General features: G+C 52.5%; 1 protein-coding gene across 2 annotated transcripts in view; it reads left to right on the forward strand.

Annotated features, from left to right (window-relative positions):
- PIEZO1 (piezo type mechanosensitive ion channel component 1 (Er blood group)) overlaps positions 1–17,005 on the forward strand; it is a 171,625-nt gene that overhangs the window by 145,632 nt on the left and 8,988 nt on the right. Inside the window, exons 28-41 of one of the 2 annotated variants that reach the window (XM_074286204.1) lie at positions 1,910–1,999; positions 2,276–2,361; positions 2,920–2,991; positions 6,471–6,571; positions 7,922–8,039; positions 8,328–8,381; positions 8,884–9,056; positions 12,308–12,420; positions 12,729–12,941; positions 13,321–13,579; positions 15,315–15,503; positions 15,701–15,983; positions 16,395–16,491; positions 16,827–16,974. In XM_074286204.1, the coding sequence (XP_074142305.1) occupies positions 1,910–1,999; positions 2,276–2,361; positions 2,920–2,991; positions 6,471–6,571; positions 7,922–8,039; positions 8,328–8,381; positions 8,884–9,056; positions 12,308–12,420; positions 12,729–12,941; positions 13,321–13,579; positions 15,315–15,503; positions 15,701–15,983; positions 16,395–16,491; positions 16,827–16,974 (1,996 nt within the window). The remainder of the gene's footprint in view (positions 1–1,909; positions 2,000–2,275; positions 2,362–2,919; positions 2,992–6,470; positions 6,572–7,921; positions 8,040–8,327; positions 8,382–8,883; positions 9,057–12,307; positions 12,421–12,728; positions 12,942–13,320; positions 13,580–15,314; positions 15,504–15,700; positions 15,984–16,394; positions 16,492–16,826; positions 16,975–17,005) is intronic. The other variant, XM_074286205.1, reaches the window with a different exon arrangement.

Genomic DNA, 17,005 nt, shown 5'->3' on the forward strand with positions numbered 1-17,005 from the left:
ATAGAAATGACTATCATTTTATAGATAAAGAAACTAAAGCCCAGAGAGATTGACTAGTTTATCCTTTCCCACAATCACTCCATTATTACTAGATTTATTCATTTTTATCTATTAATTTTAAACTTAAATGCAAAATAAGAAAAAAAAAGAACCTGAGAGAATTCAAATTATAAAGCAATAAATTGCTATTTTAAGAAAACCTGTGTGATAAATACTATACACTATGTTCGGAGCTATCCATTTTTGCTTTGCTTCCTTGTAGGTTTTCTTTCGTTCTCTTTTTACTCCTTCCTCTCCTATATCTGCACTTAATTAGAGCCTTCTTAGGGGAAGAAGGGACAAAAAGAAAGTGAGGCAAATATATATGGAGAGATGTATATAGAGCTATATCTGTATCTGTATCTCTGTGTATATGTATGTAAACATACATAAGAATACATATATACATATGGATACATATATACCTACACATATATTTGCATACAAATATACATATATAGATTCTATAATCATATACATAATACATATATGCATATACATCCTTCTGCTTCTAGGTCTTACCTTATCTGCATCTGTCCAATACTGATTTACATTAAATGTTTAGATTAATTTTTATTTGTCACCAAACCTACACTTATACTTATTATATTATATACAAAATATTATATAATACATAACATTATGTATTGGATATGATTTTTTGAATATTGAATATAACATTTAATAAATATTTAGTTAACACAAGATATAAGAACACTGGAGATTCTCTGGGTAGTTGAATAGATATAGAGATTTCTTCACAGAGACCAAGAGGATTAAGCAGGGACAGATTAAAAGGAAATAAATTCTTTTCTCTCCCTGTTTAGAGTTCAGGACTCAGAGTCCCCAGAGATTTCAGATCATGACCCTCCCTCCCCTTGTCCCATAGTGGTTTATATTTGAAACTGCTGCAGATTTAGGGCATCTCCTTGATTGCACTTACCCTGAAATGGATAAGACAGTGCTTACCTCTAGATGATCAGTTGGGAGGCAACTCTGGAAGATAAATCTCTATGAACTGTGTCTTTAGCTTCCACCTAGAATCTGGGATTTCTGATCTGAGGGCCAGGGGATTAATGGTAAGCTGATTTGATTTGGCTTACTTCCTCTGTGCTTATCATTATGCTAGGCTCTGTAGGGTTAAGAGACCTGGAAGACTTGATCCCTAACTTCAGGGGGAGAGGAAGGAAGAAAGGAAAGAAATAAAGGAAAGAAAGGAAAAGAGAGAGAGAGAAGGAGGAGGAGGAGGAGAAGAAGGGAGGGAGGAAGAAAGATTTATTAAGAAAATTTATTAAGCACCTATTATCAGCCAGATACTTTGCTGAGTTCTCAGGATACAAATACATCTCTTCTCTCAAAGAGCTTCTGTTCTAGTAAGGGAAGATAGCATATAGAGGACACTAGAAGAGAGGAGAAAGGTAAGCCTTTAAGAGACATAATGAAGTGATGGTAGTTCAATCTTGGAGGCTTAGTTCCTGGCAAAAGGCTCATCCATCAGAGCTGAAAGGAGCCAGAGTAGCATCCAAGACAAAATAATGCTAGTAACTAGATACTCCCTAAAGGCAATGGGGCTTTGGAAAAGGGGAGGATCAGCCTGGGCTGGAAGGTTTCCAAAAGAAGTAGGATTAGCTTTGATCCATTGTAAAACTTTGGAGAAGCAGAGAGGAGGAGTGAAAGGCATTCCAAGTCAAGGAACAGCTTGAGCAAAGCTTGAAGATGGGAATGGCTATGGTTTCTGGGAGGTTAAGGGATTGCCAGTTGACATGGAGTAGTTTCATCATGCCATGGTGGAAGCCCTTCCCCTGCAGACCTTGGATAGGTGGGGAAGGATCTCTGACATCTCTGGGCCTTTCTCTTTTTCTTTCTGCAGGGGCTTCGCTCTTTATAAAGCTTCCATCCTTAAGAGCATCAATTTCCATCGGCAGGCAGAGGAGAAGTCCTTGGCGCAGCTGAAAAGACAGTAAGTATCCTCTCCATCCCCCCAGGACCAGAACAGTTGTGGGGTCTTCGAGGGAGATGCTGGCAGATGGCTCAAGAGCTTCAGCTTGGGGACAACTGTCCCTGCAAGGGGAGTAAAGCAGTTTTGAATAGATGGAGAGTGTCTACACAGCCATTGCTCAAATGGGTTAGGAGAGTTGGCCATTTAGGAGGCTGAATGACTACTTGAGCTGAAAGAAGTGGACTCAGCTAAGCCGGAGGAATGGTTTTGAGGGCCCTTGGACCTTTCTTCTGCTAGGATGGAAAGGATCCGGGCCAAACAGGAGAAGCATCGCCTGGGGCGGACATCCAGTGAATGCCCTGAGGACCCAGATCAAGATCCAGGTGAAAGCCAGTCCTGGGAAGTGGGGAGGTCTTGGGACTTCACGGTCATCCTGAGGGTGGGGACTAGATTGAACCGCTGCACTTCCCAACCTATCCTCCCTCCACCTCCATCCAAGGCATCCAAATCTGCCATGGCAACCATTCTACCACAGATGTGTCTAAGGACCTATTTGGGATCATTAGCAAAAGGGGAAGCTCACTGCCTGGGCTGCAAGGCACTGGACTGAGAATTCTGGAGAGAGTTCTTTTGGGCACTGCCCACTTGGCCAAATGTCCTGTTCTTCTGTTTGACCCTGTGTGTCTTTGTCTGTGTTGTACGGCCCTGTGACAAGGCAGAAACAATCTCAGAAGTACACACACACATACAATGTCCAGCATCAGATACCCACTTACACATAATTTGAATGAAGGCACTCCTGACTCATCTTGCCCTCATCTGTCCCCGGACACTCACCCAAGTAACTAGCCCTGATACAAGGTTTTGTCTGGACTCCCCATTTCTCCAACGTCCCTCAGCCCACACATTTCACACTCTCATTCATCATGCCCATTCTGCAGAGCCAACTGGCCCGAGCAACTCTTCCCAATCCAGAAGGCGATGGTGGCGGCCCTGGTTAGACCATGCCACAGGTACAGTTTTTTCCGCCCTAGCTGGGGCCTCAGCAGGTGTGCTGGCCAGCCCTAGCCCTGCAATACTAACTGAGACCCTGACTCAGCATGACCTTCCCTGCCTGGGTGGCAGGGCTCCCAATAACATAATTTCCTTTCCCTTCTTCCTCCCCTTTTTCTCTCCTCTCTCCTTTTCTCTCTTCCCCCTTTCTCTCTTCATTTCCACCATCTCTGGGACCTATCATCCCCATATGAGAAGATTAGACTTAGGAAAAAAAAATGAAGACCAAGAACCAATGAAATAGCATGAAATAGCAATGAAATAGCCAATGATGGGCTATTAACATAGATATTATACAATTAGATGAGGGAGATATTGGGTTTACAGTTTACCTAGATGTGAGTCGAGCTCGTGATGAAATGTTCTAAGATATTCTCATAGAGAAAAAGGCAAGATATGGATTAAAAGATAGTCCAATTAGATGAATTTGTAATTGGAGAAGAAAATGGTAAACCAGTCTTTTCCAAGAAAATCCCAACTGAAGTCACAAAGAGTTGGACAGAACTGAAATAGCTGAACATTATCATTGGATATAACTTAGATGCCTGGACTCAAGATTAACTGATGATCAGGTGTTTTGCATCATTGTGAAGAATGTGCAGAAGAGAGCAGCCGAAATGATGAAAGGTTTTGAGTTCCCATCCTATAATGATGGGTTGAAAAAACTTGGCATGTTTAGCCTAAAGAAGCCTCCTGGAGAGTTTATGAATTTGTCCTATATTTGTTTTATTTTTCCAATTACATGAATTACATTCATTTTGTGAGATTTTGAGCTGCAAAATTTTTATCCCCCTCCTTAAGACAGCAATCTGAAATAGATTATACATGCACGGTCATTATATATTAGTCATGTTGTGAAAGAAAACTCAGACTGAAAGGAAGAAATCATGAGAAAGAAAAAAAAAAAAGGTGATAATAGTATGTTTCGATCTATATTCAGTTTCCATAGTCCTCTCTCTGGATGACATTTTCTATCCCAAGGCTATTGGAATTATCTTGGATCGCCACATTGCTAAGAAAGGCTAAATCTCTCATAACTGATCATCACATAATCTTGTGTCACTGTGTACAATGTTCTGCTCACTTCATTCATCATCTGTTCATGTAAGTCTTTCCAGGTTTTTTCAAAATCAGCCTGCTCATCATTTCTCATAGAAAAATAATTTTCCATTACATTCATATATTGTAACTTATTCAGCCATTTCCCAACTGATGGGCATCTCCTTAATTTTCAATTCCTTCCCCAAAAAAGAGTTGTGACAAACATTTTGGCATATGTGGGTCTTTCCCCTCTTTTATGATTTCTTTGCGATACAGACCCACCAGTGACACTTCTAGGTCAAAGAGCATACACAGTTTTATAACCCTGTGGGGGTAGTTCTAAATGATTCTCCAGAACAGCTGTATCAGTTCACAACTCCACCCACAAAGCATCAGTGTCTCAGTTTTCCCATATCCCCTCCAACATTTATCATTATCATTTTAGCCAATCCAATACATGTGAGTTTGTTCTCCTGTATTTTAAGGATTATCAGGGATTAGCCCAGTACCTTTTGGTTGCAGGGGACAGAGCTGGGAGTTTTGCCAATTGCCAAACTGCAAAGATGCCAATTTAGGCTCAAAGTTAGGAAAAACTTCCTATATATTAAAACTGCCCTAAAAAAGGATGAACAACTTGAGTAGAGGATGTATCTCCCAGTACAGGCTGGACAATTACTTGCCAAACATATTAAAATAAGAATTCCTTTTGGGACTGGATTAGAGTATATGATTACTGAGGTCCTTTCCGACTTTCAAATAATGTGAAAAGATTTTCAGTGTCCCTTCTGGTCTGCACTGTATGCACTCTCTTTAATATATATATATGTATATATATATATATATATATATGTATGTACGTATTTATATATATATATATATATATATATATATATATATATATATATATATATATATATATATATATATATATATATATATAAATAATATCTTTTGTTTTCACCTAAATTTCTCCTCTGCCTTTCCATTCTTTCCCTAAGTGCCTGTATATTTTCTCAAGATTTTTTCCAAAACCAAAAAAGAAAAAGTCTAAAAAAAAGAATTATTTCAAAGTCTTCTTCACTCTTTCCTCTATTCACCTTGCCTCTTTCCTCTTTCCCTTCCTCCTTTCCTCTATTCACTGGTCTCTGTTTGTCAGCATGGAACCAGATCTTCCCAGTATTCCTGTTTTCTCTTGGTCCTCCCTTTGTTCATGTCCTTGTCTCTTTGACCCTGTTCTTGTCCCAGTCTTTGGTCCTGTCCCCGTGCCCATCCCTGTCTGGTGTGGTTTGCTGCTGATACCCATGGTGCTGTGGCCGCTGCTGCTTCCCCTTGCCTCCCGCTGCTTTGCTTGCTGTGCATGATGGATGGGCTTGCTCCTCACCATCCCTCCTCCCCTGGACCCAGTGGTTTAACTGGAGAAGCCAGAGGGCAGGGAATGGGGGCAGATCCAACAATGCAGTTGAGATGGCAGGGGCACTACCCCTGACCCTTGCCTCTTATTAAAAACACCCAATGGAATTGGCAGCCTTGAAAATTAAGGAGGGAAGAACAGAACCCTTCTCAGATTCTATCTATTTCAGGTACATCCTGATAATCCACTCCCTTCCTCAGCTTCCTACTTAGGACAAGGAGAAGTGAACCCTATCCTCCAAAATGGCCCAGAAGACTAGGGTTTATAGCCTACTAACCCTTATTCATCTTCAGCCCTCAGAGAGAGTTCAGTGGGAGACCTCATTTGCTCCTCATCTCTCCTCAGGTGGTCAGGTCCACTTCTGGGTCAAAACCATTTGAGAAATAAAACTGTTACCTGATAATAATAGAAATAGTAGTTATTATTATAAATTTTTAAATATCATATTATTATAATAAAATAAGATAAAAACAAATTTTTATTTAAAAATAAAATATTATAATAATAAAATTATTATAAAATAGATAATATATTAGAAATAATAGCACTACTCTTACTAATCATTCCCAAGTTTTATAAGTTTCTTAAGGTTTGCAAATATATATATATATATATATGTAATCCCATTTGATCCTCACAATCCCCTTCAAGATGGCTACAATGGGTATCATTATCCCCATTTTATTGAGGGAAGAGGACGAAGTTTAGGGAAATGATTTGTCATTTATCTATCTCATATATCTAGAAGCTGTCAGAAAGGGCGTCATCGTGGCCGAGTGATCAGAGCTGCCCACAGCTCTCTTCCCTTTGGGATGGATTCACTCTTAAAAGTTGACCCATTTCAGCTCTTCCTCCGGACCTCTGGCCCCACTCTGAGCTAGGAGACAGGCAGTGCCAGGAGCAGGGCAGGGCAGGAGCTAGGGGTCCGGGATCCTAGGATCCCTCCATCAGAGCAGGACCAAATCCCTTGTCCCCCCTCCCCCACAGTGATCCACTCTGGGGATTACTACCTGTTTGAGTCTGACAGTGAGGAAGAGGAAGAGGCTCTGCCTGAGGATCCCAGACCTTCATCGCAGAGCGCCTTCCAGGTCAGTTGGGGAGAAGAACACAGAAGGAGTGGGGGGCAGCGGGGGTGTTGTGCTCCAAAACTCTGATATCACCTGCCAGCATCTCTGATAACGCTGAGGGAATTTCTTCTGCTTGCCTGGGTTGGTCCTCTCTTGAATGAGCCAATCCCCCTTATACATATGGATTACAAAGATTTTGTCTTTGGTTTTCTTTTGTTTTGCTGGGGAGAGGAAAAATTAAAGTTTGTGAATTGAAAATTAAATTTAATAAACCCTGCATTTCTGCACTAGACCCCCATGTCAATACCTGTCCAACAGGCAGGTATTGAGCGCCTATGTTACTTAATGGTCTCTGCTGGAGAAATGGGGAAGTATAAGAGACCCTTCCCTCACAATCAATCAATAAACATTTATCAAGCATCTGTTAAGTGCAGGTTCTGGACTAAGTGCTGGGGATACAAATATGAAAAAGACCCTCTCCTTAAGGAGCTTCAAATCAAATGAGGGAAAACAAATAGAAGGAAGCTAAAAAAGTAGTTCAAGGGGCAGCGAGGTGGCGCGGTGGATAGAGCACCAGCCTTGAATTCAGGAGAACCCGAGTTTGAATGTGGTCTCCGACACTTAACACGTCCTAGCTGTGTGACCCTGGGCAAGTCACTTAACCCCAATTGCCTCAGCCAAAATAAATAAAAAACAAATGAATTTCCAAATGAATGAGTGCAGCTCATCTCCTTAAAATAAAGGAGTTGGAGTCTGTGACTAATTCTACATCTCTGCTGTGGCGAGACGTTCCAAATAAATCACAGATGCCTACCGTGGTAGAACCAGAATTGTCCCGCTGTCTCTTATAGGGAGGTACATTTAGGCACTAAAATAATAGAAGAGACTGAGGGTGAGGGCTGACGTGGTAAGGATAGAAAAGCCTCAGCAGTCTCTATGTAGACAAAAACATAGAGCAGCTTCCCGGCCCCTTTTTCTTGTGTTCATTCCAGATGAGCCTTGGAAAAACAGAGTCCCCCAATCTCTGAGCATCTTTCTGCCTCCTCCCGTCTCCTCCATCCTGAATCACTGGCACCAAATCCCTGCATCTGTCTCCCTTGAAGAGCAGACTGTCTTTTGCCTCTGTTTGTATCCCCAGTGGTTAGCACGGTGCCTGGCACAAGACAGGGACTTCCTAAAAGCTGACTGACTGACTGACCCTGGCTCAAACCCTATCCCTCCTCGGGCTCTGAGTCTGTAACCTGGTGGCCCAGGCCGGGACCTCCTCCAGCTTCCCATCTGGGCCTCCACAAGCGGGCTCCGACCAGGAGCCACACGGGGCGGGCAGTCTGCTGGCTCCCAGTCACTCACACGGTGTTCCCTCGGGCACAGCTGGCCTATCAGGCCTGGGTGACCAATCCCCAGACTGTCCTGAGGAGACGGCAGCAGGAGCAGCAGGAGCAGCAGCAGCAAGAGGCCGGGGAAGGCCCCTCCAGTGGGCCGCCGGAAGGTAAGGGAGCCGTGGGGAGAGCGAAGGGAGGGCAGTGCCGTCCGTCACTGTCCCGGAGGAGGCTGGTCTGGATCAAGCACCGGTCTGGCGTGAAGGGCTCCTCCCCATCCCCCTCTCTGACCTCTGCCCTGCCTCTGCCTGGCCACTGTGGGCATGAGTGCCCTGGCTATGGGCATATGTGTTTGTCGGGATGGGGGCCGGTGCCAGCTTCCCATGTTGGACGCACAAAAGGCACTCAGGGAAACCTGAGCAACTTGAATTGACCTGCTTCTCCGCCGTACGTGCCAGGGACCACTGACCGCCCAGAGTCGGAGCTGTCCGAGAGCCCAGAAGAAGTGCCAGGTGAGCCGGAGCAGGGAAGCTCTTGCCCTTGGGGGGTCTCTGAGGGCTCAGTCCGAGTGCCCACTTGTCAGGCGGCAGTGGCCGGGCTGCCCCAGCTTAGTTATGGGATCCCTGCCAGGGGCTCGGGAGCTCAGATCCCTCCGATGACTGTGTCACTTCCCCCCCAGCCCTTAGTCTCAACCGAAAAACCAAAGGGGGGCACACACAATGCCCCCAGGGAAGGAAGGAGCCACCCCCCACGGTCTGTGACCCAGACCCCCGAAGCTCCCTGCTCCAGGCCAGCCCCAGGCCAGCCGGGAACAGGAGATGGGGACCAAATCCCACCCAGGAGCTTATCGTCTGAGTCCGTCGGGCGCCTCATTCGACTTCTCGGGGCCTCAGTTTCCCCATCTGTAAAATGAGGGGCCGACGCTGATGCCCTGTAAGGTCTCTACGGTTCCAGAGCCCGAGCTCTGGGACTACTCCCGGACAGCCGAGCTCAGCCCCTGCTCCTTCCCCACAGGCAGGAACAACGTGATGCAGCGGCTCCTGAACATCCTGCACTTTCTGTGGGTGCTGGGCCAGGCGGGGGTGGACGGGCTGACCCAGTGGCTCAACACCTTCACCGGGCACCACAGCACCATCTCCACCGTGCTGCGGGCCGAGCGCTACGTCCTCACTCAGGAACTGCTCAAGGTGCGCGGGGGGGGGGGCTTCCCCAGGCTCCACTCACTGGCAGGGCGCTACCTGGCGCCTCCTCCCCCTCCCCCTCTCCAAGAGCCCCGCCCGGGTACATCCCGCAAGCCTGTGAGCCAGCGGGGCGGGCGTCGGGCCGGGGCCAGGCCCAGAGGGGAGCGGAGGATGAGTGATCCTGGTCCTCGAGGAGCTTCCAGTCCCGGAGCCAGGAGCTGACGGGAGCCCGCCTCTCACTCTCACACACACGCTCACACACTCACACCTACACACACACACTCACACTCCCTCTCACACACACGCTCACACACTCACACCTACACACACTCACACACACTCACACACACTCTCACACTCACACACCTACACACACACACACGCTCACACACACACTCACACCTACACACACTCACACACACTCACACTCACTCTCACACTCACACACCTACACACACACACACGCTCACACCTACACACACTCACACACACTCACACTCACTCTCACACTCACACACCTACACACACACACACGCTCACACACACACTCACACACACACACTCATACACACACTCACACCTACACACTCACACACACTCACACACACCTACACACACTCACACTCACTCTCACACACACGTTCACACACTCACACCTACACACTCACACACACAATCACACTCACTCTCACACACACTCACACCTACACACACTCACACATACACTCACTCTCACACACTCACACCTACACACACTCTCACACACTCACACCTACACACACTCACACACTCCTACACACACTCACACACACACACTCACTCACACTCACTCACACACACGCTCACACACTCACACCTACACACACTCACTCACACACACTTTCACTCACACGCACACTCACACACACCTACACACTCACACTCACTCTCACACACACGCTCACACACTCACATTTACACACTCACACACACACTCACACTCACTCTCACACACTCACACCTACACACACTCTCACACGCACTCACACACACTCACACCTACACACACTCACTCACACACACACACTCACACCTACACACACACACTCAAACACACTCACACTCACTCTCACACACGCTCACACACTCACACCTACACACACACACACTCACACACACGCTCACACACACTCACACTCACTCACACACACGCTCACACACACACACGCTCACACACACACACGCTCACACACTCACACTCACACACTCACTCTCACACACTCCCTCACACACACACTCGCTCACACACTCACACCTACACACACTCACTCACACTCACTCACACACACACTCACACACTCACACCTACACACACACTCACACTCACTCACACACACGCTCACACACACACACTCACACACACGCACACACTCACACACTCACACACACTCACACCCACCCACCCACACACACACTCACACTCACTCTCACACACACGCTCACACACACACACTCACACACGCACACACTCACACACTCACACACACTCACACCCACCCACCCACACACACACTCACACTCACTCTCACACACACGCTCACACACTCACACCCACACCCACACACACACTCACACACACTCACACTCTCACACTCACTCTCACACACACGCTCACACACACACTCTCACACCCACACACACACTCACATACTCACACACACTCTCACACTCTCACACTCACTCTCACACACACGCTCACACACTCACACCCACACACACACTCACACACACTCACACTCACACTCACTCTCACACACACGCTCACACACACACTCTCACACCCACACACACACTCACATACTCACACACACTCTCACACTCTCACACACACTCTCACACTCACTCTCACACACACGCTCACACACTCACACCCACACCCACACACACACTCACACACACTCACACTCACTCTCACACACACGCTCACACACACACACTCTCACACCCACACACACACTCACATACTCACACACACTCACATACTCACACACACTCTCACACTCTCACACACACTCTCACACCCACACACACACTCACATACTCCTCACACACACTCTCACACCCACACACACATTCACATACTCACACACACTCTCACACTCTCACACTCACTCTCACACACACGCTCACACACTCACACCCACACCCACACACACACTCACACACACTCACACTCTCACACTCACTCTCACACACACGCTCACACACACACTCTCACACCCACACACACACTCACATACTCACACACACTCTCACACTCTCACACACACTCTCACACTCACTCTCACACACACGCTCACACACTCACACCCACACACACACTCACACACACTCACACTCACTCTCACACACACGCTCACACACACACACTCTCACACCCACACACACACTCACATACTCACACACACTCTCACACTCTCACACACACTCTCACACCCACACACACACTCACATACTCACACACACTCTCACACTCTCACACTCACTCTCACACACACGCTCACACACTCACACCCACACCCACACACACACTCACACACACTCACACTCTCACACTCACTCTCACACACACGCTCACACACACACTCTCACACCCACACACACACTCACATACTCACACACACTCTCACACTCACTCACACTCACACTCTCACACACATACACACTCACATACACACACTCACACACTCACACTCACACACACACACACAGACACAGTACACACACACACTCTCACACCCACACACACTCTCACACACACACACTCACACATTTTTTTTCAGGCCTGTTCCACCTGACTTTTCTGCCCTAGAAAGCTGCACATGCCATCTCCCCTCTCCGTGCATTTGCCCAGGGTGCCATACATGCCTGGAAGATACCCCTTTTATTTCTCTGAAGAAGTCTTGCTCTTGCCACGGGGCCCAAACGAAGCCCCCTCCCCCCCAGCCCTCTGCTCTCCCAGTTATCACGGAGCCCCTGCCCGCTCTCTGCCGTGACCCGCGATCCCACTGGGGAATGTGTCCCCTCCCAGGGACCGCCCCGAGGGCAGGGCCAGGCTGCTTCGCCCCTTTGGGCCCCCAGTCCCCCTGTGCAGCAGATGCTGAATAACCCCAGGACAAAGGATGGACAAAGGGGGGACGGAGCCGGGTGGGCCGCCTGGGGGCGGGCTGAGACAGAGGGAGGGTCTCTGCGCCGGCCTGACCCCGGGACCCCCACAGGGAGGAGATGTTCAGCGGGGCGTGCTGGACGGGCTGTACCTGAAGGAGGAGGAAGAGGAGCGTGGGCTGCAGAGCCCCTTCAGCAGAGATTTCCAGAGCAGCACAGCTTCAAGGCAGGTGCATAGGGGGGATCCTGGTGGGAAGGAAGGACCTGGGTTATTTGGGGGCTCTCAGCCCGATCCCTGCCCCTCCGCACACGCCCCTTTTGTCCTTCCTGTTCCCCAAAGCTGTTATTGTCCCCCCGGGTCCCCACCAGTGACCGTCCCCCAGCTTCTGCCCTCGACCACGGGGGCCCTGGCGCAAGCCCTCCCATGCCCCCCAGCCTCCCAAAGTCCCTTGGGGCTGTGCCTGAGGGAGGGGAAGACCCAGAAGGACCCCGCCGTGCTTCCCCTCTGACCGTGTCTGTCTCCCCGCCTCACAGTGGCCATGCGGCCGAGGAGATACTCAGCAGCGCGACCGAATACACGGGGGTCACGAGCCCCCTGACCACGGGCTACAACACCCAGAGCAACAGCGAGGAGCACATCGGGGGCCTGGACACGCCGGGGGACACAGACTCCGTGCGGGGCTCCCAAGAGCTCCTGGCCCACCCCAGTATCCGCACCAGGACGGCGAGTGAGCTGCTCCTCAACAGGTACCTTGTCCCCCTCCCGGTCCCAACCAGGCAGGATCTCGCCGACGGCCGGCCATCCGGCCGGGGGCCTCCGGTGCCGAGGAGCCCCTGCCTGCTGGGGCCCGGCCCTCTAGGGACAGAGAACCCTCCTGGGGACCGAGGCCCAGCCGCTGCCCCAACCCCGGACTGGCCGGCCTCTCCCTCGGGGCCGGGGATTCGGCGGCCCTTCAGTGCCCCTGAGGAAAGGGGGAGCTGAGGCCCCGAGACAAAAGGGGGATGCCGCCATCACACTGGATCATGGGAATCCCGGCTAGGGCAGCGCCCACAAGGCTGGGGGCAGGGGGGGCCGGGGGGCCTGCCTGCCCTGCTGGAGACAGCCTGGCCTCTGCCCTCCCCCCAGGCGCTTCAGGTTCGAGGAGCTGGAGGCCTCGGAGCGCTTCTACGGGAGCCAGGGCCGGGCGCTGAGGCTGCTGCAGGCCCTCTACCTCTTCGTGGCGGCGCACTCGGAGCTGGTCTGCTACTTCATCATCATCCTCAACAACATGGTCACCGCCTCGGCCGCCTCCCTGGTGCTGCCGGTCCTGGTCTTCCTCTGGGCCATGCTGTCCATCCCCCGGCCCAGCAAGCGCTTCTGGATGACCGCCATCATCTTCACCGAGGTGGGGCTGCCTCCGGGTCTGAGCCAAAGGGTCAGAGATGGGGGGCACAGGGGGGACAGAGGAGGTGGGAGGGACAGAGGAGGTGGGGGGGACAGAGGGGGTGGGGGGACAGAGGGGGTCAGAGATGGGACGGAGGGGGTCAGAGATGGGGACAGGGGGTCAGAGATGGGACAGGGGGTCAGAGATGGGACGGCGGGGGTCAGAGATGGGGACAGGGGGAGTCAGAGATGGGACAGGGGGTCAGAGATGGGACAGGGGGAGTCAGAGATGGGACAAGGGGTCAGAGATGGGACAGGGGGTCAGAGATGGGACAGAGGGGGTCAGAGATGGGACAGAGGGGGTCAGAGATGGGACAGAGGGGGTCAGAGATGGGGACAGGGGGTCAGAGATGGGACAGGGGGTCAGAGATGGGACAGAGGGGGTCAGAGATGGGACAGGGGGGGTCAGAGATGGGACAGAGGGGGTCAGAGATGGGGACAGGGGGTCAGAGATGGGACGGCGGGGGTCAGAGATGGGGACAGGGGGAGTCAGAGATGGGACAGGGGGTCAGAGATGGGACAGGGGGTCAGAGATGGGACAGGGGGTCAGAGATGGGACAGGGGGTCAGAGATGGGACAGGGGGTCAGAGATGGGACAGAGGGGGTCAGAGATGGGACAGGGGGGGTCAGAGATGGGACAGGGGGTCAGAGATGGGACAGGGGGTCAGAGATGGGACAGGGGGTCAGAGATGGGACAGGGGGTCAGAGATGGGACAGGGGGTCAGAGATGGGGACAGGGGGAGTCAGAGATGGGACAGGGGGTCAGAGATGGGACAGGGGGTCAGAGATGGGACAGAGGGGGTCAGAGATGGGACAGGGGGGGTCAGAGATGGGGACAGGGGGTCAGAGATGGGACGGCGGGGGTCAGAGATGGGACAGGGGGGGTCAGAGATGGGACAGGGGGTCAGAGATGGGACAGGGGGTCAGAGATGGGACAGGGGGTCAGAGATGGGACAGGGGGTCAGAGATGGGACAGGGGGTCAGAGATGGGGACAGGGGGAGTCAGAGATGGGACAGGGGGTCAGAGATGGGACAGGGGGTCAGAGATGGGACAGGGGGTCAGAGATGGGACAGAGGGGGTCAGAGATGGGACAGGGGGGGTCAGAGATGGGACAGAGGGGGTCAGAGATGGGGACAGGGGGTCAGAGATGGGACGGCGGGGGTCAGAGATGGGGACAGGGGGAGTCAGAGATGGGACAGGGGGTCAGAGATGGGACAGGGGGTCAGAGATGGGACAGAGGGGGTCAGAGATGGGACAGGGGGGGTCAGAGATGGGGACAGGGGGTCAGAGATGGGACGGCGGGGGTCAGATGGGACAGGGGGTCAGAGATGGGACGGAGGGGGTCAGAGATGGGGACAGGGGGTCAGAGATGGGGACAGGGGGTCAGAGATGGGACGGAGGGGGTCAGAGATGGGACAGGGGGGGTCAGAGATGGGACGGAGGGGGTCAGAGATGGGACGGAGGGGGTCAGAGATGGGACGGGGGGTCAGAGATGGGACGGGGGGTCAGAGATGGGACGGAGGGGGTCAGAGATGGGACGGGGGGTCAGAGATGGGACGGGGGGTCAGAGATGGGACGGAGGGGGTCAGAGATGGGACGGAGGGGTCAGAGATGGGACGGAGGGGGTCAGAGCTGGCAGGGCCAGGGCCGGGATGGCAGCTACAGCTCCTGGAGCCCCCTCCCCTCTCCCGGGCAGGCGATGGTGGTGATCAAGTACCTGTTCCAGTTCGGCTTCTTCCCCTGGAACAGCTCCTCCGTGCTGCGGCGCTACGAAAACAAGCCCTACTTTGCCCCGAGGATCTTGGGGCTGGAGAAGACTGACAGCTACATCAAGTACGACCTGGTGCAGCTCCTGGTCCTCTTCTTCCACCGCTCCCAGCTGCTGGTGAGCCCGGAGCCCGGGGAAGGGGCAGCCAGGACCACCCTCCGGGGCCCCTCACCTCAGTAGGGCTTGCGGTCAGAGATTTCTGTGCTCCCTGACCCGCAGGCTCCGGGTCCGGCCCAGGCCCGGGGGCAGAGGTCAGGGTGGGCGCCGGGCCCTGGCCCCTCGCCCACTTGCTCCTCGTGGCTCTCGCCCCTCAGTGCTATGGCCTCTGGGACCACGAAGGGGACACGTTTACCAAGGAGCAGGACCCAGCTGAAGACCCAGAAAAGCAAAGCCCGGAGGAGGAGGAGGAGCCGGCGGCGCAGGACGAGGCGGGCGCCGGGGGCCGGGAGCAGCCCGAGGCTCCGGAGGGCGGCTGGGCTGGGGGCGGCAGCCAGGACGGGGCCCCAGCTCCGGCCCAAGAACCCCGGGACACGAACCGCCTCAGCCTCCGCTTCCGAAGGAAGAAGAGCAGAGCGCCCGCGGGGCCGGCGGCCATGGGTATCATGCTGGCGGTCCCCGTCCCCTCCCGGCGCCACCCCAAGTCCCAGCGGCCCCTCCCCCGTTATCCTGCGGCCTGGCTTTACAGCTCTCCTGCCTCCATTTCTACCGCTTGGCGCCGAGGATGGGGAGCAGGAGCAGAATCCAGCGTCCTAAAGACCTGGGAAAGCCCCCAGCCATGTCCGGGTGCCTCTCCCCCTCCCTAACGGGGCTCTTGCAGATGTTTAGCCCTGAGGGATGGGGTCGATGGGACCCCCTTATTCCCCTGGGACCCGGAGGACGCAGGGTAGCCCGGGGCGGTCAGGCTGTAGCGGGGGAGCAGCCAAAGGAAGGCCCAGACAATGACCCGCCTCCTCGTGCCCCCAGCCCCAGGTCTGCCCCATCTGACAAACCTCCCTCTCTGCCCTGCAGAGGAAGAGGAAGAACTGAGGGAAAAAAAGAAGAAAAGCCGTCCCCAGGAGAAGATGAAGGCCACGGGACTCAAGATCAGACGCTTCTGCAAGACCATGTACGTACCCCAAGTTTTACACCCTCCCCCTGCCAGGAACTGGTCTGAAAGTACCCATTGCCAGCATCTCGGGGCTTTGAGAAGGTGGCGTGGAGGGGCTGCTTGATCCGGGAGGGAAGAAGGCATTGATGTTGATTGATGGCAGCCCAAGAAACCTCCCCAGGCCCACCACTGGCTCGCGCAAAGGCCCGGAGGTCGGAAATCATTCCTCGAGGTTGGCGTGGGCCTGTTCCCTGCCCGGGGCCGGTGCCCCTGTCCCTTCCTTGTGGTGATGGGGAAAGCGGTGCCCCGGAGGCCCGGCCACTGGGTCCTGAGGTGCCGCCTGTCCCCACTAGGGTGCAGAACATCTACCAGCCCATCCGCTGTTTCTTCTGGGACATCCTCCACACCCAGTACCGAGCAGCCACTGACGTCTACGCCCTCATGTTCCTGGCAGACGTTGTCGACTTCATCATCATCGTCTTCGGCTTTTGGGCTTTTGGGGTAAGGGGAACCTCCTGCTCCCTTTGGGCCA

The sequence above is a fragment of the Sminthopsis crassicaudata genome, chromosome 2 (genome assembly GCF_048593235.1).
Source record: "Sminthopsis crassicaudata isolate SCR6 chromosome 2, ASM4859323v1, whole genome shotgun sequence".
Lineage (NCBI taxonomy): Eukaryota > Metazoa > Chordata > Mammalia > Dasyuromorphia > Dasyuridae > Sminthopsis > Sminthopsis crassicaudata.